This window comes from Rhinolophus sinicus, linkage group LG04 (assembly GCF_036562045.2).
Source record: "Rhinolophus sinicus isolate RSC01 linkage group LG04, ASM3656204v1, whole genome shotgun sequence".
In the NCBI taxonomy this organism is placed as follows: domain Eukaryota; kingdom Metazoa; phylum Chordata; class Mammalia; order Chiroptera; family Rhinolophidae; genus Rhinolophus; species Rhinolophus sinicus.
Window position 1 is genome coordinate 127371039 of NC_133754.1, and position 25704 is coordinate 127396742.

The 25704-nt window shown below is 40.6% G+C and overlaps 1 protein-coding gene across 5 annotated transcripts in view; it reads right to left on the reverse strand.

Moving 5' to 3' along the window:
• SH3GL2 (SH3 domain containing GRB2 like 2, endophilin A1) overlaps nucleotides 1–17089 on the reverse strand; it is a 190792-nt gene extending 173703 nt beyond the window's left edge. The window contains exon 1 of one of the 5 annotated variants that reach the window (XM_074330341.1): nucleotides 16711–17089. Coding sequence is in view for 1 of the 5 variants with exons in the window: in XM_074330340.1 (XP_074186441.1) it covers nucleotides 16711–16755 (45 nt within the window). In the remaining 4 variants the exon portion in view is untranslated. The remainder of the gene's footprint in view (nucleotides 1–16710) is intronic. The other 4 variants (XM_074330344.1, XM_074330342.1, XM_074330340.1 and 1 more) reach the window with 4 other exon arrangements.
• Between the last annotated feature and the right edge of the window lie 8615 nt (nucleotides 17090–25704).

A 25704-nucleotide genomic window follows, 5' to 3' on the forward strand; every position in this document is an offset into this window, starting at 1 on the left:
TGTCTATCCTCTTTACACAGATGAAACAGTCCATCTTTCATACAGATGAAAATTAAACTTTTCATCTGTATGTCCTCTTTAGAAAAATGTCTCTTCATAGCCTCTGCCCATTTTTAAATTGGGTGTTTGTTTGTTTTTTGGAGTTGAGTGAGTTTTTTAATAAATTTTGGATATTAACCCTTTATCAGTTATATCATTGGCAAACATCTTCTCCCATTCAGTAGGCTCCTTTTTGTTGTTGTATTGGTGGTTTCCTTTGCTGTGAAAAAACTTTTTAGTTTGACGTAATACCATGTTTATTTTTCTCTTACTTCCTTTTTTCTCTTACTTCCTTTGAGGGGATATATCAATAAAAATCTTACTCCAGATAATGTCTGTAAACTTTCTTCCCATATTTTCTTCTAGGAGTTTTATGGTTTCAGATCTTACATTTAAGTCTTTAATCCATTTTGAATTTATTCTTGTATATGGTGGAAGGAGGTGGTCCAGCTTCGTTTTTTTGCATGTGCCTGTCCAGGTTTCCCAGCACCATTTATTGAATAGACTGTCTTTACCCCACTGTACATTCTTGCTTCCAATGTCATATATTAAATGATCATATAGGCATGGATTGATTTCTGGACTCTCTATTCTGTTCCATTGATCTATGTGTCTGTTTTTATGCCAGTACCATGCTGTTTTGATTACTGTAGCCTTGTAGTATAATTTGATGTCAGGTATCATGATACCTCCCACTTTGTTCTTATTTCTCAAGATTGCTGAGGCTATCTGGGGTCTTTTATGGTTCCATATAAATTTTCGTATTATATGTTCTATTTCTGTGAATAATGTCCTTGGTAGTTTGATAGGAATTGTGTTGAATCTGTAGATTGCCTTAGGCAGTATGGACATTTTAACGATATTAATTCTTCCTATTTATGAGTACGGTATGTGTTTCCATATATTTGTATCTTCTTTAATTTCTCTCTTCAGTGTCTTATAATTTTCTGAGTACACATCTTTTACTTCTTCGGTTAAATTTATTCCTAGGTATTTTATAGTCTTTGAAGCAATTGTAAATGGGACTGTTTTCTTAATTTCTCCTTCTGATATTTTATTATTGGTATATACATATGCAACTGATTTCTGAATATTAATTTTGTATCCTACTACTTTACTAAATTCATTTCTCAGTTCTAATAGATTTTTTGGTGGAGTCTTTAGGGTTCCTGTATATAGTATCATGTCATTTGCACATAATGACAATTTTACTTCCTCCTTACCAATTTGGATGCATTTTCTTTCTTTTTCTTGTCTGATTGCTGTGGCTAGAACTTCCAGCACTATGTTGAATAGAAGTGGAGAACGTGGGCAAACTTGCCTTGTTCCTGATCTTAAGAGGAATAGTTTTAGCTTTTCCCCATTGAGTATGATGTTAGCTGTGGGTTTATCATACATGGCCTTTATTATGTTGAGATATGGTCCCTCTATTCCCACTTCCTTAAGAGTTTTTATCATAAATGGCTGCTGGAGTTTTTCAAATGCTTTTTAATCCAAAACTCTAATTCGAAAAAATTTATGCACCCCTATGTTTATTGCAGCACTATACACAATAGCCAAGACATGGATACAACTGAAATGCCCATCAGTGGATGACTGGATTAAGAAACTGTGGTACATTTATACAATGTTGTATTACGCAGTCATAAAGAAGAATGAAATCTTACCATCTGCAACAATATGAATGGACCTAGAGAACATTATGCTAAGTGAAATAAATCAGACAGAGAAAGACAAACACCATATGATCTCACTTATATGTGGACTCTAAAGAAAAGAATAAATGAATGAATGAATCAGAAACAGTCTCAGAGACATAGAGGAAAAACTGAGAGTTGCAAGATAAGAGGGGGGTTGGGGATGAGGGAGAAGGTGAGGGGATTAGAAAGCACAATCGGTAACCACAAGATTGCCATGGGGATATGAAAGTCAGTTTGGGAAACATAAGCAATAATGTTGTAAAGATTTTGTAGGGTATCCGAGGACACTTGTCTTATTAGGGAGACCACCTCAGGGATGCTGTAGATGCCTGATCACTGCACTGTACACCTGAAGCTGAACAATAATGAATGTCAACTATAATTTTATACATATATATTTACAAGAAGCGGAGTACAGCATTAGGAATAGAGACAGTGGAACTGTAACGGCTGTGTGTGATGTCAGAGGCGTAGCAGATTGGGGGAGGGTCGTTATCACTTTGTGAGGGATATAAATAATAAATGTCTAACTATTACATTGTTTTGTTCACCTGAAACTAATAATAATTTTTTTTAAAGAATAAGAAAAAAATAAGAAAATGTAGAGACACAAACTGCTCATCCATACACTTACTGATCAGGAAAAAAAAAACACTGTTTAAATGTTAATTTAAAAAGTAAGCTTATAGCAATAGAGCACAGCACCTGACATATAAGTTTTCAGTGTATTTTAGTGACTATTATAGCTCTTTTCCCAATATAAGGCCTACTACATATCTGTTTTATGGCCCGCTTCTTTCACTTAGCAATAATCATGACTATTTCCCTACACCAATAAACACTATAAAATGGCTGTAGGTACTCCACAGTACAGACATAGCATGATTTACTTCCCTATCCCCTATCATTTTGACCTTTAGGTGGTTTCCAGTTTTGCACTGCAATACCTCCTAAAGTGAACAACTGTGTACAAAGTTTCTCATGCTTATATATTTATTAGCTGTGGACAGTTCCTAAAAACAGAACTACAAGAAAGAAAATTGCTGATCTCCAGGAGTGTTAACAACAGTTTATACTCCCACCACCAAATGAGAACCACGTCCCTACACCTTCACTAACTCAGAATGTTATCATCCTTTTAATCTATGCTGATCTAAATAATAAAAGATGTCATATACTGCTGTTTGATTTCCATGATTTGTATATTTGTATCCTGGCCACGTGCAGTTCTTTTACATACTGCCTTTCTATATGCTTTTCCAATTTTTCTAGTAAGATGTCCATCTTTATCTCACTGATTACTAAATGCTTTAAGATATTTCTTGGTTTGACATTTCAGGCTGGAACAGAACTCACAGTTGAGAATTACTGGCAGTTACCAGCTCTGAAATTAGCCGGTCTGGATTAAAATCCTGGCTCTGCCACTTAAGCTGTGGAACTAACTACTCTGTGCTTCAGATGCCTCATCTATAAAATGGGAGTAAAAATGCCCTTATAGGGTTGTTATGGGAAGTTAATGAGCTAAAATAGTGTCTAGCCATGCTAGCTATTTTCACAATTAAGGAACTTTAAAATTACAAGTTTGCAATTTTATGAGGGCATGTTTTAACTTCTAAGTTAGCTCAAGAATATGTGATATATTTTAAGCATAAATAAACTAATGAAAATATATACACAGGATAACTTCTTATACATATAGACAGAGACAGATAATAGAAAAGAAACAGGATGGATGTATTCATTCAATACATATTGCATGCCCACCATGGGACTGGCATTGGGGACACACGAAGGACAGAACAGAATCCCTTTCTTTATACCCACCCGAGGGAATACCAACAATGAAACCGATGCTTGCAGTACAGTGGGCCAAGCATCACTAAATTTAAAAGACGTATTATGGGCCGTTTTCATTGCACATGGAAGGGCATTTGACCCATACCAAATAAGGGAAGAGTAAATCTGCCTAAGAAATTATCAAGCTGAGACCTTACAAGTAGTGTTTCGTCAAGAATCAAGTGGAAAAGAGGGAAAGGGAATTTCCACAAAGAGGACAGCATAGTACAAAGGATTTAAGGCTGGTAAGCTTGTGTGCTACAAAGGAAAAATGTAAAAGATACTCAGTATGGATGGAAAACATAATCACACATATAAAGAGCTGTGAGAGATGAGACTAAATCTGTAAATGGGGTTCAGATCGCAGTCCAAACTCCTTTACAGGACTAATAAGGGCTTTATGCTGGGAGCCATAGGAGCCACTGAAGAGTTTAAGCAGAGGAGCAACATGAGATTTGCTCTTTAGAAACACGACTATGGCTACACTTAAATACTCATATGAATCAGAGGGGAACAAGACCAGAAGCATAAAATGTCAGAACTTAAACTCATATGAAGACCACATTACCTCAGCTTTGGAACTTAGGAATGGGGAGAGAGAGGGGGTTGAAATCAAGTGACCAGAGACCTGTCTGGGGTCTCACAAGTCCTCAGAATGGGAAAAGTAGACATCTGACGTCTCTGAGCTTCTACTCTTGGGCTCCTGTTGATTATGTTCGATACAGCCTGACGACGGATAGTCTCTCACCGTTTTCTAAATGATTCCAAGAGCTTCTCTTGAAGTAGGCCTCTGCATCCCTTCTGAACATTAGGCACAGAACATAAAGCAGCACAGACCAAGAACTTAGATCTTATAATAAAGATTACTCAGTGCTGTTCTAAACACATGACTCCTTTTATGATACATAATCATATCCCCTATCCTGGGCAGACAATTCCTTGATGGTGAGAAAGTGGTCGACCATTTATATAGTCAAACTGTGGATGGGACAAGTTTTGAACAATACAGTTGGTGCAGAATTGTTTCCTCAATAACACTAAATCCCTCAATGAGGGTAACATTCGCTTTATTCTTCCTTCAATCGTTCTGATTTAGTGAAGAAAAAGAATCTGTGTTTTGTTAGGGGACTGACTGCTTTTCTAACATTTGTTAATTTCCTGTTTCAACAAAAGCAGAATAGACCTCAAGCTCACAGGTTTACTCAAGCATGAGTATCTAGGACTTAGCTTTTTTGCACGATAATTTCCTATACTTCTATTAATAAGTGATAGTGATTTTTCCACTTATGAAAATGATATGACTTATTTTTCAATTAAAGTCAAATCAGTAATTTAAAGATGAATACAAATGCCAAAAGTCATGAAGATAAAACTGAATGACAACTTGGGGGAACAGTCAAATTTCCCCATCACACCCATACGGGAAGAATCTACAGAAGTTGACTGCCTCAACTCACTTGAATCATTCGTGAAAGCAACCAGCAGACACAGTGACATCAGACCAAGAATTTAGATCTCACAAAGGGCAGGCTAATACATACCACATGATATCAGCATAATTCATTGCCTTATAAAAGTATAGTAATAGTCATCAAATTTAGACAAATGCATTGATAAAGAGATTCTATGATAAGCTTTCCTTTCATATAAAATGGTTCATGGTGAAAATGGTTTAAATGTGTACATCTTGAGACATAGAAAGTAACCCAAAGAGCTTGCAAAAAATGAATTAAATTCATTTTAATGATCACAAAATTTAAATTTTTAAATAATGATAAGCTTTCCCATCTTCTGTTGGAGCTAAGAAAAAGAAGTTCTCCATGTCTATATGAAGAAATTGAGAGGTGAGATGGATGATGAACACTCTAAGTAGCTCTCTGAAAAATATGGGCTAGGTTTAAGGTGAAGGTAATGACCAAAAAAAGTGGAAAACCTAGACTCTGGATTTGTGAGCTTCAAAGGGACCAGAGATACACAGAGAGTAGTGGATGAAACGAACACAAAAGAGTTTAATGTTTATTACATAATTAAAAAGTGGAACAAGAGAGAGAACTCAAGTGTAAGGCTGAGCATAAGAAGCAGACTAAAACCTCTGAACAACAGGACATTAACTTTCATGAGTACACTCTTGACGATGACATGGATGAGGAGGAGCTCCAGGAAGTACTTCCTTCAGTCAGTCTACAAACATGGCACAGGACAGCCACAGCAACAGGCTTGGATTTGCAGGTCCCTCTTGCCCAGCAGTAGTCAATTAAGCAGTTTAATGAATAATATAAATATGGGCAGCAAGCCACTGTACACGGCATTCACTCAACATAAAGCAGCACACCAGGGTCTGAACTTCAGTGAGCCATAAATGCAGAAAGGGTAAAAGTTTTACCCCCACCATCATGCACTCAATTCCTGCAAGACACCTCCCCTCATTTCATCACTCAGATATGGAACCATGTCTGCCTATTCTCTCCTTAGCTGAGCTGCTCAACTGACGCCAAGTCCTTACAGGACATCTCACGGTGCCAGAACTCATTTCTTCCAAAACATGTTTGACACTGTCCACCAGTTGCACCTAGAACCATTCAGGGCTTTGGATCTGGGAATTATGTCAAAGAGCATGGAGCTAATGCATGACAGACAAACACACAATGCATGCTACACGTGTCTGTGATCCTAAAAACAACTCAGAGAACAAGTCCAAGTCGCTGTCTGATGTGTCCATACTAGATAAGGGCCACAGAAACAGATGTAGGGTGAAGAATCAACCACTCTACTCTCACCGGTAAAAATCCCTGATGCCTTGTTGGAGACTAATAAGTCAAAAATGTCTTCACAGTTCTACAGTTTCTCCATTTTAAGGTTAACGAAGCTGTCACTGCACTACCAGCCCGCCCAGCTAAGAGGCTGCTCAGAAAGTAGTTAACAGCTTCACTGTTTAAAATTGATCAGGGACCACAAAAAAGAAAAAAGAAAAGAAAAACAAAAAAAAACCTTGGGCTTCACCAGAGATGAGTATCTAAAGATCAAACAGTCTAAATACTGTAGGAGAAAAACACCCTGTAAAATACAAAATGTATTTTTAAAAAGGCATATGGAACATAGAAGCATATGTAATAAGACAAGATTGATTCAGCAAATTACACTTAAAATTTATGTGTGTGTGTATATGTATATGTGTGTGTGTATATATATATATATATATACACACACACATATATACACACACATACACACACACACACACACACACACACATATATATATATACCAGGGGTGACATAAAATGTATACAAGTGGACACTTTGGTCAGCGTTGCTCAAGCAGTAGTTTGCCGTATTCAGAAGTGTCTGGACACTAATGGTAACACTTTGAGCACCTCAGTAACTGCTGAAGTCAAATGTAACTTGTATTCATCTTTTATCGGTATATATTATTACAATTTTAATAGTTTTTTTCCTTTCTCAAAATGTGTATACATATTTTGGCACCTTCTGTAAATATGTATATGTGTCTATGTATGTATACATATATATACACACTCATAAGCATACACGTACATACAAATTAAAGTGTTATAGACACAGGGATAGCAAAGCTGTCTAGCATCTTACCAACACCTACTTCTATATTCTGGGTACACTGCTGAACTACAGTTCCCAGCCTCCTTCCTTCTTCTATTATTGCACTTAGGTGTGTACCATGGTTTGGCCATGTTACAAGATACAGCCAACTGAACACAAAGAGAAGTGATTGTTCCTTCTATTAGTTTTCTACTGTTGCATAACAAATTATTACAAACTTAGCAGCTTAAAACAAAAGCTATTTATTAGCTCACAGTTCTACAGGTCAGAAGTCTGGGCCAGCTTGACCAGGTTCTCTCCTCAGGATCTCACAAGGCAGAAATGAAGGTGTGAGCTAGACCGGGTTCCTAGCATCAGGCTGTAGGGAAGAACTCCTTTCCATCCAGGTTGCTGGCAGAATCCAGTTCCTTAAGGCTGTGGGTCTAGGGTCTCCATTTCCTACCTGGCTGCCACACAGAGCTAGACTCTGCTCCTAGAGGCTGAGTGCATTCCTTCCCACACGGCCCCCTTCATCTTTAATCACCAATAACATGTCCCGTCCTTCTTATTACTTCCATTCTCTCTGACTTTCCCTTCTGCTCCAGTCAGAGAAAATGCTCAGCTTTTAAAGAATTCATGGGATTCCATTAAAGCCCAATCATATCATCTCCCTTTTGTCATACAAAGTAACAATCTCAGGAGTCACATCTTTTCATAGTGATAGGTTGACTCACACTCAAGGGGAGCGGATTATACAAAAGGGAGGGTAATTGAGGGTCTTCACGTTCTGCATATCACGATCACAATCCTCTTCAAAGCCTGGCCCATGAAACTCTCCCATTCTTGTTCCAATACACGCTTTCCCTTTGGAAACCTTAAAAATCAGGTGTTAAAGATGGCGTGATTCCAGTCATCCCGGATCCCTGAAGCAGACAGGAAATAAGCATGAAATGAGTTTTGAGCAACAGAGATCCATTAAGCCTTTTTGGTTTAAACCAAAGTATTAGGCCCTCTTTCAAAGTTCAGATCAACAGAACCAATCCAACTCGTTGAAAACTAGATCAAAAAAAGGAACTTCCATTGTGGTAACTGGCAAGTGGAACTGACAAGAAAACAGATCAGAAGTCTCCTATGTTTTTGAAGGAATTTTATTGTCCAAATTATCCATGAACCATGAGTAGTTAAAAGCCCATGACTATAAAATGACACCCCAATTTAAAATAAACAGGAAGCTTACTTTAAAAAGCTGTGCATCTCCCAAAGAAGCCACATTTCTTGACACCATCTTTAGTTCTGGCCAAATAGAGGGAAAAACGAGTTCTTCCTAGATTGCAGAACCAGGTTAAAACAAGGAACTTCCTCTACTGTAGGGGTTGGGGACTTCACAATGCTTACCCGGCAGGTGGCATCACTGTTACAGACAATAACTGTGCTATGATTCCTGTTTTGTTTCCTTTCCCAAATTGGAGAGTTCACTGTGAACGATATGAGGTGTGATCAAAATATACGGTGAATGTTTAAATAAATAAAAAAATATTACAGTAGAAGACACATTGCCATTTATCCCCCTCAAAATACTCCCCCTCGCTTCGAACACACTTATCCCATTGTTCTTGCCACTTTCTGAAGTAGTTCTGGAAGTCCTCTTTCCTGAGTGTCTTTAGTTGAGCTGTCGTGGCTGCCTCAATGTCCTGAATCGATTCAAAACGTTTACCTTTCATGGTCATTTTGATTTTGGAAAAGAGCCAGAAGTCACCAGATCCAGTGAATAAGATGGATGAGGACACACTATAATGTTTCATTTGACAGAAATTGCTGTACCAGAAGTGATGTGTGACACGGAACCTTTCCATTGTGATCAACAAAATACGGTGAAAACTACTGCCGAGTGCCATCCAACAGAAAGGCAGGGATCTTCAATACAGGAAGTGGTGCATCAAACCTTAGTGACAGTGTGTGACTTGTTTGATGCAGTCAGTCTGATGTGAGCTCTGGTTGAGAGAAGGTGTGTTTTAAAGTGTGCTGTAAATCATCCTCTATCATAACAATATTCTGTGTCACACATCGCTTCTGGTATATGGCTATATAGTTGACATTCAATGTTATTCTACTTCAGCTTCAAGTGTATAGCGCAGTGGTCAGGCATCTATACAGTCTATGAAGTGATCCCCCTGATAAGTCTAGTGCCCATCTGGCACCCTACATAATCTTTACAACTTTTTTTTTAATAAATTTATTGGGGAATATTGGGGAACAGTATGTTTCTCCAGGGCCCATCAGCTCAGAGTCATTGTCCTTCCATCTAGTTGTGGAGGGTGCAGTCCAGCTCCAAGTCCAGTTGCCGTTTTCAATCTTTAGTTGCAGGGGGCGCAGCCCATTACCCCATGTGGGAATTGAACCAGCAACCTTGTTGTTGAGAGCTCGCGCTCTAACCAACTGAGCCACCCAGCCACCCTTTTTACAATGTTATTAAATTTATTCCCCATACTGTATTTCGCATGCCTGTGACTATACTGTAACTACTAATTACACTTTCTAATCCCTTCACCTACTCCCCCATCCCTACCCCCTCCCATCTAGCAACCATCACTTTTTTTCCCTATGGAAAAGACATAGATCTCTGAGATATCATAATTCAGAAGAAGTTAGGAAATACTACCTAGTAGTCCTTCAGAGACCTAAGCGTCTAAGCAAACCTCCTAGGAACTAGGTGGTGGGTCCTCTCAAAAATTACAGACAGCTTCTCCATAGTTATCCATACCACATACAGTTTGACCCCTGAGGGCATAGGGTAAAGCAACTAGAACATCGTATTCTGAATTTAGTTGGACTAAATGTGAAATTGTCATACACAGTAAAGTCACTTCCTGCAGCGTCAGTCTCAGCTGATGCTAGGACCATCTCAAAATATTCTGTTGACAGCCCGCAAGCACACATGACAGGGTCTCACAATGAAGACATTTCAGTAGGTAGAGCTACAGTGCTCTTCTTCCTCTTTATTCCCATTATACATCACAGAAATCAGTTTTAAACATTTGGGCTCCAAAGTGATTAGGGAAAAATCTAAACCCCCAAATTGAGACAAGTTGTACTGTAAAATTTTAAAACTTCATATTTTGTTACCTGCAACCTCAACATCCCCACACATACAAGCTGTGAGCACACCACCCAGGTCAACGAGTACGCCAGAGCGATAAGGTGGGCCCATCACAAGTTCCCGTCTCTCTCCACCCCTGACCATGACCTAATAGTGTTCAAATGCACCAAGGAAATCTTCTCCATGCTTTGCCTTCTCTTGTGTACCCACCATGGTCGCCAACGGAGGCACATGTCCAAGGTCTTCACGCCCTCTCAGCTCCCCCCCTGCTTGGCTGAGCCCACTCCTTGACTTTCCCTCCATGTGTCCGCTCTTGGTGTGCAAGGACTCTGTGTTTCCAGTACCTGTGAATATAATAAACTCTGTTTTCCGGCATCTCTGTGTCCCCTATTTTGTCTGCACCCAACTAAGCATCACATGAAAGAAGACAGAACAAGCGTACAAAGAAGTAAAAGAACAGAAAGGGGGGAAAAAAACAAAGTCAAGGAAATCCTTTGATGTCATGCCTCATTCCCCGCCCCCTCCCCCCAGTATCTTGCCCATCTGGCCTTAACCTCTGAAGGACTGTTCATCCTTAGGAAAGCCTGGAGCTGTTTTTGAGTTCCACATCACCTAATTCTCACTACAGGTGTCACCTGCTTTTCGAAAATTCATGTTACCCCACTGGCTTTTACAAAAGACTTACGTTAGTACCTGTTTGCGCTCACCATAAGAAATCCCAAGAGGATTTTCCCTTTTATGAAAAAAGGCAAAACGCAAAAATAACATTCAGAGTTTGTTTGGTAGTAGCTGTTATAGAGGGAGCACGCACCCCCAGTAGCAAGAGCGGCCCCGCCAAGCTCCTTCCCCAGCATCTCAGCATCAAGCTGCCAGAGCATTGAACTATGTCTGGGAGCATCTGTGTTTTATCTTGGTTTATTTGGTGCTTCTGTTAGCAAATGTGTCCTAAGGTATCAGAAAAGCCTAAGAGAGCTCATAAGGGTGTTATGCTTAGCATAAAACTGGACATAATTAAGCATTTTGATCACGGTAAACAAAATAAAGACATTGTGCATGCACTGAATTTTGGGTTTGGGAACCCTCAAACAATTTTCCATATAAATTAATGGTAATTGCTTCTTTGCTTTACGCCATTTCTGCCTATGAAAAGTTTCGTAGGAATGCTCTACTTTTCATACAGTGGGGAAAACCTGTCCATGGGTCTTGCCCTTCTTCCATGCTTCCTCAAGCTACCCACACTGAAAGAAGCCCTCAGGTTGCCTGATGACCCAGAAATCTGTATGCAGCACAAGAGAATGGAATCTGCTCTGCAAGCATAACCGCCCCCCCACACACACACATATCATTTCTCCTTAAAATAGTCACCATTTTCTGCAACCAAGTCTTGCCATTTCCAAGGATATTTCTAAATAATTTTGGAGATACTTTAAAATTTTCCAAGAGATTGAAACCAAAATGTATATAAACTCAATCTAAAACGTTAAAGAATCACCGTGGGGGGGAAGCTTGCAAATATATAACTGTGTCAACAACAAAAACTTTGATCAAGAAGAATCTCAGTCTCAAGGGAAATCTTTTTCAGTTGCCACATTCATTTCAAACACCTTACGTGCCCATTAGCCAAGTGCAGCAGTAGTTACAGTTCATTAATGTTTTTTAAACATGTTTCAAGTTACCCTTATTGTGCAAGCACGGCACTCTCACAGACATCATCTCACTCAATCCTGACACCTCTGGGCAGGTTTCTTGTTTGTTTGTTTGTTTGTTTGTTTGCTTTTTAAATATTTGATTGCCCCTAAAATTAGTTCAGAGGAAGCAGCATTTTAATCAGATGCTCTAAATCCCAATCACAGAATGTATGGAGTGACCATTACTATAAGAATCACCCCATTCTCTTCTGATAACATGATCAATTTCTTACAGTGTATTTTTACTTAGAGGAGGAGGGGTAAGAGTGAGGAATTTCTTTAAGAAGCTGGTGAGAGGCTAAGGACACCTTCCCTCAGAAAAAAATGCACATATAAAATGAGACATAGAACCTTAGAAAATACATAGGCCCTCCAGCCTGTTACGGATGCCAGCTAAGAACCTGACAAAGGGCACAGGTATAAGAACCCTATGCCAACCAATAAGCCCTATTTGAGACTTTGAAGGCAGCAGAAAACTTAGAGCAGGCAATGAAGAAATTGAGAACCTCACTCAGATAGTCATAACTAATTACTTAGTATTTCATTAAATACCGTAACAAGTTTTAAGTTTCACCAAATCAACAAATGCGTAAACAAATTTATGTAACAGTCTCCAAAGCAAAGTATCTATATGTAACACAGCATTTTAAATATGATGACAGTATGAAGAAATTAGAACAGAAAGGCATAGAACACCAATGTAATTAAATTTTTCCAGTTGGAGAATTTGAGTGCGACGATAATCATATACCAGACTATATCATAATATACAGCCTAACCAAATATGAGTTTCATCATTTCAAAAAAACCAGAAGATATAGTCTATAATAGGTATATAGCCCAACCAGACTCACTGATAGATGCATATCTCATGTAATACAACAGAAAGTTATTATTTGCAGACTGAATGTCCTTTCAAATGTTGACTCAAATACACTATTTAGAAGATAGTGGTGGTGATCCTTTTATACAAATAACGACTGTTATAGGTTGAATTACGACACACACCCCCCAAATTCTGATGTTCATGTCATGTCCTCTAATACCTTAATGTGACTTTATTTGGAAAGAGGGTCATTACAGATTTAATTACTTAAGATACGGTCCTATTGGAGTAGGGCCCCAATCCAATATGACTGGTGTCCACACAAAAAGGGAAAATTTGAACACAAATAGACAGATAGGGAGAACTCTAGGTGAGACCTGGGTGATGTCTTCAGAGATATTATAAGTTCCGTTCCAAACCACCACAATAAAGCAAGGATCACAATAAACCAAAGAGTAGTATTTTTGCTGGTGGAGAGTCTTACCTTCAATTTGTAAAAAACACAACATCTGTGAAGCTCAACAAAGTGAAGTGCAACGAAAAGTGATATGCTGCACACGCCATGAAAGGGCAAAGATTGCCAACAGACCATCAGAAGTTGGGAGAGAGGCCTGGAGCATATTCTTGCCTAATGCCTTCAGGGGGAGCCTGGCCCTACTGACACCTTGACCTCAGATTTCAAGTCTGCAGAAGTGTGCGACAATAATTTCTGTTGTTCAAAGAACTCAGTTTATGATATTTTGTTATAGCAGCTCTAGCAAACCAATACAATGACCTAATAAATTTTATTCTTTAATACTTTCACATGTTACTATGAAGCAAGTTATATCCACATCAAATGCTTGATAAAGTAGAAAATACACACACACACACACACACACACACACACATTTGAACCAAACGGATATTTTTACCTAATCTTCTGCCAGCTGAAACCAACAAGTGAAAAAAAAAATGACATGACTCTTGCTAAAATCTCAATAATAAAACTCACTAAAAGTAGAATGATACATGCTCATTTGCCCTATTTTGCAGGAAAAAAAAGCATTTTACTTATTCTAATTGCATGGCAAATTATATCTTTTTGAGCAATAAAGTACAAAGATGATTGATTTTTGCTATGTTACTATATTCTTAAGCTAGAAGGCTTTTCCACTCTAGTATTAGTATTTTATTAGGCAAAAGCATTTTTTTCACCTCCAAATAGCTGAGCTATTGAAAACAGCTGTCAGCAACAAGGTAGAAATAATCAGTTCTAAACCAAGAAAACAGTTGTGATACATATCAGAGATTTCAAATCAGTGGGCAAACACTAAAGTTATACTGCTTTATTGATACCAATATCATTCCTCATTAACATAAGCAAAAACTCAATTTCATAGACACAGGAGAAATGCTTGTTTCTATGAAGAGAGGAAGAGAGGTCTTCCACTTTGAAACACAGGCTACCTAATCCAGCATATCTGTTCTCAAAAGGAAATAATTCTAGTTCTACAGCTTCCTCTGCAGATAAGATCAGGTTCGTGAGCTACATGGGGGAAATGAATTAAAAAGTGAACTATGGCTATGTCCCCTAATGTCTTTGTCACACGCAAATATTAGTACTGGCTTTACACGCCCTTCGAAATACACATACATGCACAGGAAGAATAACCTTTGCCCTGGGCTTTCTAAGACTGTGCTATACTAAGCAAGGGATAAGCGATTGTGCGTTGTCTCACCTTTAAAATGAAAGACTTTTCAGTAAAAAGAAGAAAAAGATGCAGTGATTCTGCATCTAGATTCAGTGTGATAAGTACTAATCTTATCACAAGCAGGCCTCCTCCAATGATCTAAGAAGTTATTTCACATCACAATTCCAATTCTGTATTCAGAATATTATAAGAGCTACATATAATTTCAAGATTTACCTGAAATGGAGTCTTCTGATTATTTCTGTTAAAGTAGCAAAGCTAAAAATTCTATAATTTCCTCATGTCTCATTACCAATGGAAGGAACAGTATTTTATCCTAATAAAAGTATCCTTAATGTTAATAGCATTCATTGCACACTTTCTGTATGTGTTCTACAAACTCATTTATGTTCCCATCAACTCTAAGAAATAGGTAATTACATCATTTTACGAAGGACAGATTCAGAAGTTAAATAACTTGCTCAAGGTCACAGACAGCAGATGAGGGGTCAAGTCTTAGCCTTTCCAACTCTAAAGACAAGGTTCCTGACTGCCATTGAGGACAACACTAAGATCTCCAAAGAAAGTCCTGAGAATCAGCGTGAAGGAAGGATGTGGTATTGGCAAATTCAACGCTGAGGTCTGTTTTACAGGAGTGACAAGTACCCGAAACAAAAATGGTTTGTGACCTCAAAGACGTCCTGCCTGAGAATTTATGGGCAGCGCATACGCTGGTTCTCTAAACCTGAAGGAATCTGGGTATAAAGTTATGAAAGACCTTCCAAATTACACCAACAATACATTTATATTTACAAACATTTCTGGCAGAGAGGTTTCAGAAAGATCTAATTTGAAAAGCAAAGATGATTGCATTGATGGGAATTTTTTACTGCAACTGTCTTAATGTCTTCTATTTCCTAAATCGACAGAAATAACTGGTTCTATAAAGGCAAGTCTGTGGTGACAGAGATAGCGTGGGTGCCAGATGAATTTCATGCTGCATCTGTCACCGTAACTTAACCAAGATTCTGTAAAACACAACCCTTACCTTCCTGGATGTGGTTTATAATAGGACTGTTACTGTAGTAGCCTGGGAAAAACCTCACTACTTCTGAGGAATTATGAGAAAGCTCAATATTAAGACTAATCTATGAAAAAAAAATACTTAAGACTAAATTATGAGAAATAGCTAAAGAAATCAACAAAGCCCTTAGGTTAAAGATCCCTTAAACTCGAACTGTTTCAGAAAAATAAAAAGAAAAAACATAGTAACCGTATTCATTATATAAGAAATAGGTCACATTCTAAATATTAACTTATTTTCCCTACATAAAACTCTTCAACCAAGCCCAATGAGATTTAAATTATTAGAATCTCAATTAATAAATTTTATTTTAATCACAGCTTATTAACCCCATAGAGAAAGACAGCCATATCCAAAATGTGAAAAGCTCACTAAAACTAAAATTTTAAAGATTTTAAAAATTGGTTATGTTAAGGCTGCAACACCCTTTGGAATTTTTTTTTTTAAGTTTACTCGGGTGACAATTGTTAGTAAAGTTACATAGATTTCAGGTGTATAATTCTGTAATACATCATCTACATATGTCATATATGGTGATGGAAAGAAAACTGACTCTGTGTGGTGAGCACACAATGTGATATATATGGACATTTTTTAAGACATGCAGACTGCTGGTCAAGCTTCGACCTCAAAGCGATTTGACCACGGAGTTCCCTGAGGAAAAGTTAATGCCTGAGCTTTCCAGAGGAAGCCCCATCCTCCCATTCCTCTGAGCCTGCGGAGGACCATGGAAGTAGGGATTCAGAGATCACAGGGGGAAAGCTCAAGCCGCGGACATCGCCGCAGCCTCCTCCAGTGCGGGCCACCGCTCGCGCCAGCACATCCCGGGACAGCCCGGCGCACCGACACCGCAAGGTCACGGGGGAAAGAGGCGACTTTACATAATCTCCCGCCACGCCGCCCCGACACCCGCAAGCCTGGGTCTCCTCCCTGTAGCGACTGCGCCGGGAGGTGCGGAGGCGGCGCGCGGGGAGCCTGTAGGTGGGACGCCGGGGACCCGCGGGCGCCCGCCAAGCCGCACTGAGCCGGGGGTGGGAAGCCGAGGGGCGGGTTTCCAGCCGGGGATGCCGAGGCGGGCGCTGCGGGGCGCGGCCGGGCGGGCTCGGCGCCGGCAGGGTCCCCACGCTCCCCGCCAGCTGCCAGCGCGGAGCGCGAGCCCCTCGCAGCTCCGCCCGGGACCGCCCCGCGGCGCACCTGTCACGCGCCTTACCTGAGTGGCTTTATGGAATTGCTTCTTGAGTCCGGCCACCGACATGGTGCGGGAGGACGCGCAGAGGCGGGCGACGGCTGGTGCTCGAAGGAAGCGGCAGCGGAGCGGGACAGGAGGGCCAAGCCGGGCGGCGCGCTGGCCGGGCCGCCGCTCGTCGTGCCGCCGCCGGGGCTGTGGGCGCGGGGGCGCGGAGCGGCGCGGGACGCGGGCTGGTGCGGAGAGACACCCTGACGTCAGGGGCGGGTGATGCGGCCTCTTAAAGGGGACGCGGGAAGCCCCGCCCCGGGCGTTGGGCCGCAGGCAGGTGCCTTGGCACCGGCTACCTGGGCACGGGCGTCGGACAAGCGGATCTGGCTCCGCGGCTCCCAGGGGCGCCAGTTGGAGGCGGGCCCAGGGCGTTCTCCTGCCCCGGGAGTGTCGTGCGTTCCCCAACCGACTGAGGATGGGTCCCTGCAGCTTGGTAGCCCAGGCACTGGGCACGACTCAGGTGACTTGCTTGGCTTCCAGGTGGCTGGGGCGGCGTTGCCTGCCCTTTGACCCGGCCCTCTCTGCAGCCTAGAAAGAAGGAGTGGCGTTCTATCTGGGGTAATGAATAAGTCATTGCTCTTTCTCTGACTTGCCCCTGCTTGGCTGGTTACAGAAAACATTTCTTTGCCCTCGTTTCAATATCCCTTAAACCTACATAACATTAGGAAATACCACCACCGACTCCCTTTCTTTTTTGTGTGTGGTTTTTTGTTGTTGTTGTTTGGTCTGATACAACTTAACAATTTAAAAATAACAAAAAATTGTAAAAACTTTAAAGTTGGTGGGATAAATAAAATTGAAGTGGGCTATTACTATAGTAATAGCACTTAATCCTGGTTACAGATATGGAAGAGATCGAATATCAACTTGGCTTTCACTTATGATAGTAGATTTCAGATTATCAATCTAAAATAAACATTATATAATGTGAAAAAGCATGATGCTACTAAGCTGTACAAATACTACATATGTAACAAAGTATCTATGGCTAGGCTAAAGGGAAACTTTGGTAGAATTTAAAGTAGTTAGTAGCAGAGCAGCACTACCTGTCTTCTATGTTCTGGTAATTGGCCACTTCCTCTGGTTTTTCTAGGACTGAGGAGCACATAGGAAAGAACTTGAATGCTGTCCCCACGTAGGGACCAAAGTTATAAGGGGGAGAAGTAGGAGTGACAGAAGCCAAGATGAGAGACATTGCCAAGGATAAATAAGGAAACAGCATGGCAGAAGGGGTGCTAGGAATACCTTGCCTCCACAACCCCTGCTGCCTGCAAGGAACCATAGACCCACCTCCACCCTTCTAGCCAAGCTGCTTGGGCACAGGGTAAACACGTGATACAAGGGGGTCCTGACCATCGGCTGAGCTACCAATCATAGTCCTGGATAATGTGAACTCAAACACCTAAAAGAAGAGTCGAGCAGATAGTGGTCGATAACAGAGAAGTAAGAGCACACAGACTTGTGACCCAGTCTCCAGAGAGAATCAGACAAAAGCAGCAAATGTCCAACGTGGTTGTCATTACTGATGTCCGTGTACCTTCCAGATACATACATGGTAGAACTGCACTTTCCACATATTTTGTGGTTAAATGGAGGCACTGTGACAAGCTTTCATTAGTGAGTTAGGAAGAAAAGTGACTGTCACTTCTTGGCAGAGAGTTTAATTATTGGGATGAGATGTTACAAAGCTCTCTTTTCACTCTGCAACAATATTCTAAATAGTTGTGGTCTGTCAAACAGAATCCACTGTGAAGAGGAAGTAGAGCAAAGTCCCCAGTTGATGTCCAACAGATGTTCAGTATGAGTGAGACATAAACCTGAGTAATTTTAATCCACGGAGTCTGGAGTTCTTACTGTGGCAGAACTGGCCCCGCCTGACTGATGCATAGACAGAACGTGCTTTCCCATCGCCCAAAAGATGAAGAAACATTTTCCAGTTCTTGCCATTGCCCACATGTATTTTACTTTTTGTCATCAGATGTCCATGAAGTAAGGTGTCCATTTTATTCTTACAAAAAGCATCACTGAAGTTGGAGGAGGTGTCTTCTCTTTTGTTGCAGTTTCCCTGAAGCAGTGGGCAGACTCGCCCCTGGGCCGGAGGGTCAGAGGGAATGGTGACTCCATGCCCCAACTCTTACCCTGCATTTTCCTTACCAGCTAGGGAGGGGGAAGTGTGAGCTTTTCCATTCTAAAGGCATGTCGGGCAAGGGGCAATCAGTGTCTCAGAAAAGCATTTGACAGGGAAAGATGACAGTCCTGCCTATAGATAGGTGGGGCTACTGACCCATCAAAGTCTAGGATGAACCATTAAAGTGACCTGACAGAGGACCCAGGAGGTGGTATGCCCAGGGCACACTTACACCTATGGTGATCACCATGGTGATTCGCAGCTTCCTGACCTTAGGAAACTGCAAGACTTTGGACTTAATGCATGAGTAGGTGGGGCTCTAGGCTGGGAAGATTTGGGGCTTAGTGTCACAACGACTGCTTTTGTACTCTAACAGTTTGGTGAAGCCAGCATATGCCTAACACAACACACGAAAAGGCTACCATAAAATGGTAATAATAGTCATGCTGCTGGAGCAGTTCTCAAACTTCAGGGTGCCTCAGAATCCCTTGCAGGACTTTTAAAGCACAAATTGCTGAGCCACATCCCTGGTTTCTGATTCACTAGGTCTGGGTGGGGGCCAAGACTGTGCATTTCTGACAAGTCCCCAGATGATGCTAGCGCTCTGGTCTGGGGACCACACTTTGCAAACCAGCGGATCTTAGTAGAGCTTTTCGGACTGAACTTTTTTTCTCTATTCTCTCAATTTTTAAAATGTTTTCCCATTAATTATATAATAGAAAAGGTTTTTTATAGTTAATTTTTCCTAACTGGTCTCTGATCTGAAAAATGGAACATGTTCATAGACGTATGGGCCTTGATTGAAACTGCTAAGAGAGAGGGCAACTAATCTACAAAGTTGGACGGCCTGGGATTCCTGAGCTCTGGTCCCTAACTGTGAAAGGTGTGAAATGAGGACCTAGAGTTTCCTTGGAACTTTGAATACTTAACCCTAAATTAAACAAAAGCAAGTCTCTATCTTTTCTTGGTTCTTCATCCACCAACTTAGAAGGCTCATCCTGCTATACATCAAAGAAACTACCTTGGGAGGAAGAACTATCTAAGGAATTTTAAATCCTTTTGAAACCATGGTTAATTCTCCCAGGTATCCTCTAGGTCTCATGTAAATCCTGCATTTCTACTGAAGCCATAATTTATACCTATAAAGATATTCAAGATGTTACCCTTGAAGGAGATTTGTTGAGTTCCTCCTACTAGCAGGAATCATGGTAGGAGGTTTTGGAGGTGGTAAGGTGAGATGCCAAGACAAGTATGGACTGGACCTTGAACCCCAAGCGGTTTCCAGGCCAGTCATTCAGAAAATGCTTCCTGTAGACAGTTACTGTGACTTGAATACAGAGGGATGAATGCACTAGACTGAAAATTTTTCAAACATGAGTGCCCTCTTTGGTTGCACAGAAGCTGTGACAGAGGCTCTATGGAGAATTGCGGCAGCACAATATAGGGAAAGGGGAATCTAAGGTCAGTGAGTCAGAACTTTGTTTTGTAAGAGGTGGTTACAATTCAACATGCTGCCCTCTCCTCTCTTGAGATCAAATCAATGTAAAATGGTAAATAAACCTAGATCTGCTTTTAAAGTTCCAATTAGATAAAACCCCCACACAGCACCACCTCACAAATTGGGCAGAAAATTCATAGTCAGCAATAATTCCATCACATCGTTCATGCACTATTGCTCCTTGCATTATAAGAAAGCTTCTGGCAAATACCAGACCTGTAGTTTGCACAGAACCACTGCATCCCTGGCACCTTTCAGAGGACTTCTCCAAGGACACAGACAACAAGCACCAGCTCTCATCTTTTTGTCCTTCAGCCCCTGACACCTCTCCTCTGGCCCACCCCAGGGCAAACTACGCCTGACTATGTGTAAGCTCATTAAATGCAAGAAACACAGCAAAGCAAAGGCATTAAATCCCAATTTTGTGTTTTACAGATGAGAAAACAGAAGCAATGAAAGGAAGTGTCTTATTCATTGTTATTTCTACTTCCACTTCTAGCCTCAATTCAGAGCAGAGTCTCCAGTCTGTGTTAATGCACACAGATGGGAAGGAATGAATGAAAGATTGAACAATTTATCACTGTCACTGATGCCATATTCTTGCCACACTGGGTCTGGTGTTTAAAAGCCTTCACCCACCATCCCTGTATGAAAGCATGGCTTGTGCAGGACCCAGACAGGTGTTCTGGTGTGACTAGCACTTCACATAAGATTTGGTGCCTTTCGATGCTGCCAGGAGCCTTGGGCCCCCACGCAGCATGGACAGGGCTCACAAGCCCTTTCCTAGAGATGGAAAATCAAAGGAAAGACTACAGTTATTTCCTTGCCTCCAGGTTTGTCACCTACCACTCACCCCACAACAACTACAAAGAGAGAAGCACACATTCTTTTGTCTCTTAGAGGTAGAATGTGTGGGTCTTTCTCTCTGTACCCCTCAGCCCCCACCTTTCCTTCTCTCCCACATAGCCCTCTTCCTCCAAAGAACAGGGTCTCTCCCTGTAGAAACTTCATTTAGCTAAACCTATGAACCCAATCACAGAAGAGGAGAACGGGAATGGGACTTACTCAAGTGGGCGACTCATGTTAGGCTCATACATCCGGGCCCCTTTCATGATTTACATCCCAGTTTGAAAAGCTTCCGCCTTCCCCAGCAAAATCCTGCCACCTCCCATGCCCATCTCCAGGCCTCTCCTTTGAAGTCTTTCTCCAACTTTCTAACCCCATGTTCTGTCTTCATTTGTGGAATCCCAAAGCCCCGATTGTGCACCTGTACCATGAACTTGGTCGAAGGTGGTCTAAGATAGGTAGGTAGATAGACAGACAGACAGACAGACAGACAGACAGATAGATTGAACCAAAATATGTATACACATTTTAAGAAAGGAAAAAACTATTAAAATTGTAATATATACTGATACCAAAACATGAATACAACTCATATGTATGTGTATACATATTTTTGGTGCCCCTGGTGTGTAATATATTTCTTATTATATATATATATATATATATATATATATATATATATATAAAATTAGTAGTAGATTCTTAACTCTTTGAGTGTAGGGTCTTTCCTGTACTTTTACAACTCTTAGCAGATAATATAAACACCCACTGATACAGGCTAATTGAAATTTTAAAAGCTTGGTGAAATTTTAAAAGCTAGATGCAGCAGAGGTCCAGAAAGCCTGGAACTACCGTATTTCCCCCAAAATAAGACCTAGCCAGGCAATCAGCTCTAATGCGTCTTTTGGAGCAAAAATTAATATAAGACCTGGTATTATATTATATTATATTATATTATATTATATTATATTATATTATATTATATTATATTGACCGGGTCTTATAGTATAGTAAAATAAAACCGGGTCTAATATTATCTTTTGCTCCAAAAGACACATTAGAGCTGATTGTCCGGCTAGGTCTTATTTTTGGGGAAACACGGTAGCTGACCTTTTCTCTGTCTGAGCAGGCTTTTCAGTGGTGCTACTCCCTCCCTTGCTGCTCCCTAGCTGTATCCAAGACTGGATCTCCAGGTTCCTGTCAATTCTGAGAGTCCCTGATGACCACCCCATAAATCCCCTTTGTTCATGCAGCTAGTGTTGCTTTCCGTTACTACTTTTTTCTCAATTACAGTTGACATTCAATATTATTTTATATTACTTTCAGGTGTATAGCGTAGTGGTAAGAGATTTATATATTTTACAAAGTGACCCCCCCCCAGATTAGTGTTACTTGCAATTAACAAACTCTAAATGATATATCCCTCCACCCCCCAACCCCTTGCAATAATAATCTAATCTTAGTTCCATTTCTTGTTGGAATCTAGCAATTCAAATACAGCACTTTAGGCAACTGCAGTTCCTGCTAAGCACTGCATTAGGCTCCCTTCTCAGACAAGGGTGGACAGATTGAGTGACGAGGAATATAGTCCTTTAGCAAATGTCAATTCTCCCTGTAAGACATTGACATTCTGATTTACAAATCAAACCTTCCATTTATTTGATTAGTATGTGTCAGGGCTGGAATTTCCTAAGCCCCTGGGAATTGGCAGCTGAACAAATAAATAAATGCCAAGCAACTGGACTCTGAGACAGCAGTGCCCACTCCTGGAATGAGAACAACCTTAATTAAGGGTACATGCTTAGCTGATGTATTCTATTAGCTTATTTATTCTATTCCTGGATGGATATTATGATGAGAGATTCTGAAGGAATGTTGTTAACCCTGAACTTAGCATCTGGCTAGTCAGCTTGTTAAAGCATGTGTTAGGAGCCAAGTTCTATTTTAGTAGCTAGTTAGCCAGGCAGAGAAAAGCTATTCCTTAGTCACAGTATGCATTCTACTCTGTCATCTCCGGTGTATTATTTTAATTACAGAAAAGTTCAGGTAAGAAAGGAATGATAATTTAGTTCAGAAAAAACCTGTCAACAACACTAAGAATGCAGAGCACAACCTTCCAGTATTCTGTTAGTGTCAGCTTTATATACGAAAAATTATATATATTCTACTGTACTATGCTTTAATAACACAAAATACACTTTTAAAGGGATAAAAGGATAGGCAATTTATATACATTTAAATAGCTCACTTGTCATTGATTGCTTGGGGTCCTTTTTTTTTGTTTGTTTTTTCTGCCTTTTAAGAAATTGTCAGTGGTTTTATTGAAAGCGCACACCTTTTATTTTCCCTAGTCCACATACATAAATCTGACTTCAGTGACAAGTCAAATATAAAGGACTATTTTCAGACAGCATTTCAAACACTTAAGTTAACACTAATAGTCCACCTTCTCAAAAATACCAATTTTCTCTCAAGGTAAAGGTACAGGAAGTTTGCCGTGTAGAGAAGTTGACCCTTCTGGACTCCCTCTAAGGCTAACGCGTTTACTCTCCCCTAGAAATCTTCCCCAAATGTCTAACCCCATGGTGCTCAGTGATCCCCAGATCAGCGGCATAGCATCACCTGGGAACTAGTTAGATCAGCAAATTATCGAGGTCCCACCCTTGACCTACCAGACAAACGACTCTGGGGGAAGGCCATACCATCTGTGGCTTAACAAGCTCTCCAGGTGATTCTGACGCATGTTCAAGTTTAAGAGCCATCAGTCTCCAAGCTGCAGTGGTAAGTGCTGGGAGTGGGAAGGGATGGACATCTAAGGCCAGAAGGCTCAGGCAGCCAAACCTTAAACCTTTCCCTTACAGAGGGCCATTGGATCATCACGATGGGCAGGTATTATGATTTTTATTCTACAAGAAATAAATTGAGACAGAACTATTAAGCAGTTTGGCTAGAGATTTGAGGCCTGTATCCATTTGCTAAGGCTGCTGTAACAAATGACCACAAACTGGGTGGCTTGAAACAACAGAAACTCATTCTGTCACAGCTTTGGAGGCTACAAGTCCAACCTCAAGGTGTCAGCAGAGCTGGTTCCTTCTGAGGGTTGGGAAGGAGGGTCTCTTCTGTGACCCTCACCTAGGTTCTGGTGATGGCCAGCGACCCTGGGTGTTCCTTGGCTTCTAGATGCTGCGCCCCAATTTCTGCCCCGTCTTCCCATGTTGTTCTGCAATCTGTGTATCTATGTCTAAATTTTGCTTTTACAAGGACACTAGTCATGTTGAATTAACGACCCGCTCTATTCCTCTATGACCTCATCTACATTTAGCTAATTATATCTGCAATGAACCTATGTCCAAATAAAGTCACATTCTGAGTTGCTGGGAGATTAGGACGTCCAAAGAATTTTTTTGGGGGGAGGGCGGGGGGCGCGACACAGCTCAACCAAGAACAGGGCCCTGACTCAGGACTCCTGTGGAGAACACTTCTCATTCCTCAGCATTCTTAAATCACCTCCCTGACACCAGGGACACTTGGCAGATTTCTTCATTTAATGCCACTGGCAGAGAAAAGTCACAAAGAGGGATACATTACTTACTCCCTTCACGCAGTGTGTGTCCCCAAACTAATGATGCTCGTGTACATTAACTTAGGATCTTTTCTGGGGCCCTTCTTCCCCATTCCATATCTGGTGTATTTAAACATAATAAATAGTTTCCTCCTATTTCTTGGATCGATAGCTAACTATTTAAAGACATAGTTTAAAGAAAAGAACATAATATCCATGATCTATCCTACATTATTCTGTGCTCCTTCTGGTTTTGGCCTTCTAAGACAACCAACTCTGGGCAATAGAGGGGACTGCCTCATTAGGCCTGGAAAAGAGAACTTAGATTCAGAAGACTATAAATTCAGAACTACTCCATAGTTTTGGCTATGCCCTTTTGGGCTCACAGATCTTCCTAAAGAAAAACTGCTGATATGTGCAATCCACTTATCTTATGAGTGGATTCTGACCTTTAAGCATTAAACAATCAGAAGGAGAGGTAGAGCTAGTGATTGAGTATCCATCAGCACACCTCTCACACCTTTTGGAAGCACTGTTAACCTGAGTGTACCTTACACTTCAGCGATCTCTATTTAAGAATTTTGCCAGCCAAAAAATGATAGAGCTCTCAGACCTAGATTTTATCATGAAATTCTTTTAAATACAGGTAAACACTGAGAGATCTACACTGGGTAATATTTAAAAAACAAAAAACAAACAAACAAACAAACAAACAAAAAACTCTAGTTATTTCCATGAATACAATTAAAATACCTAAGAAGTTAAGTGAAAAAATCAACCCCAAAGTAATTACCACTTGTAATTTCTTCCATTTCATTGAACATAAATTGTCATCAAATTTTCAGTTAGATTCTTTGAAGCATTGATGTAATGTAATGTCTCATGTAATCAAAGCATTCCCTCTCATTTAGTTTCCATTTGTTTAATATTTTG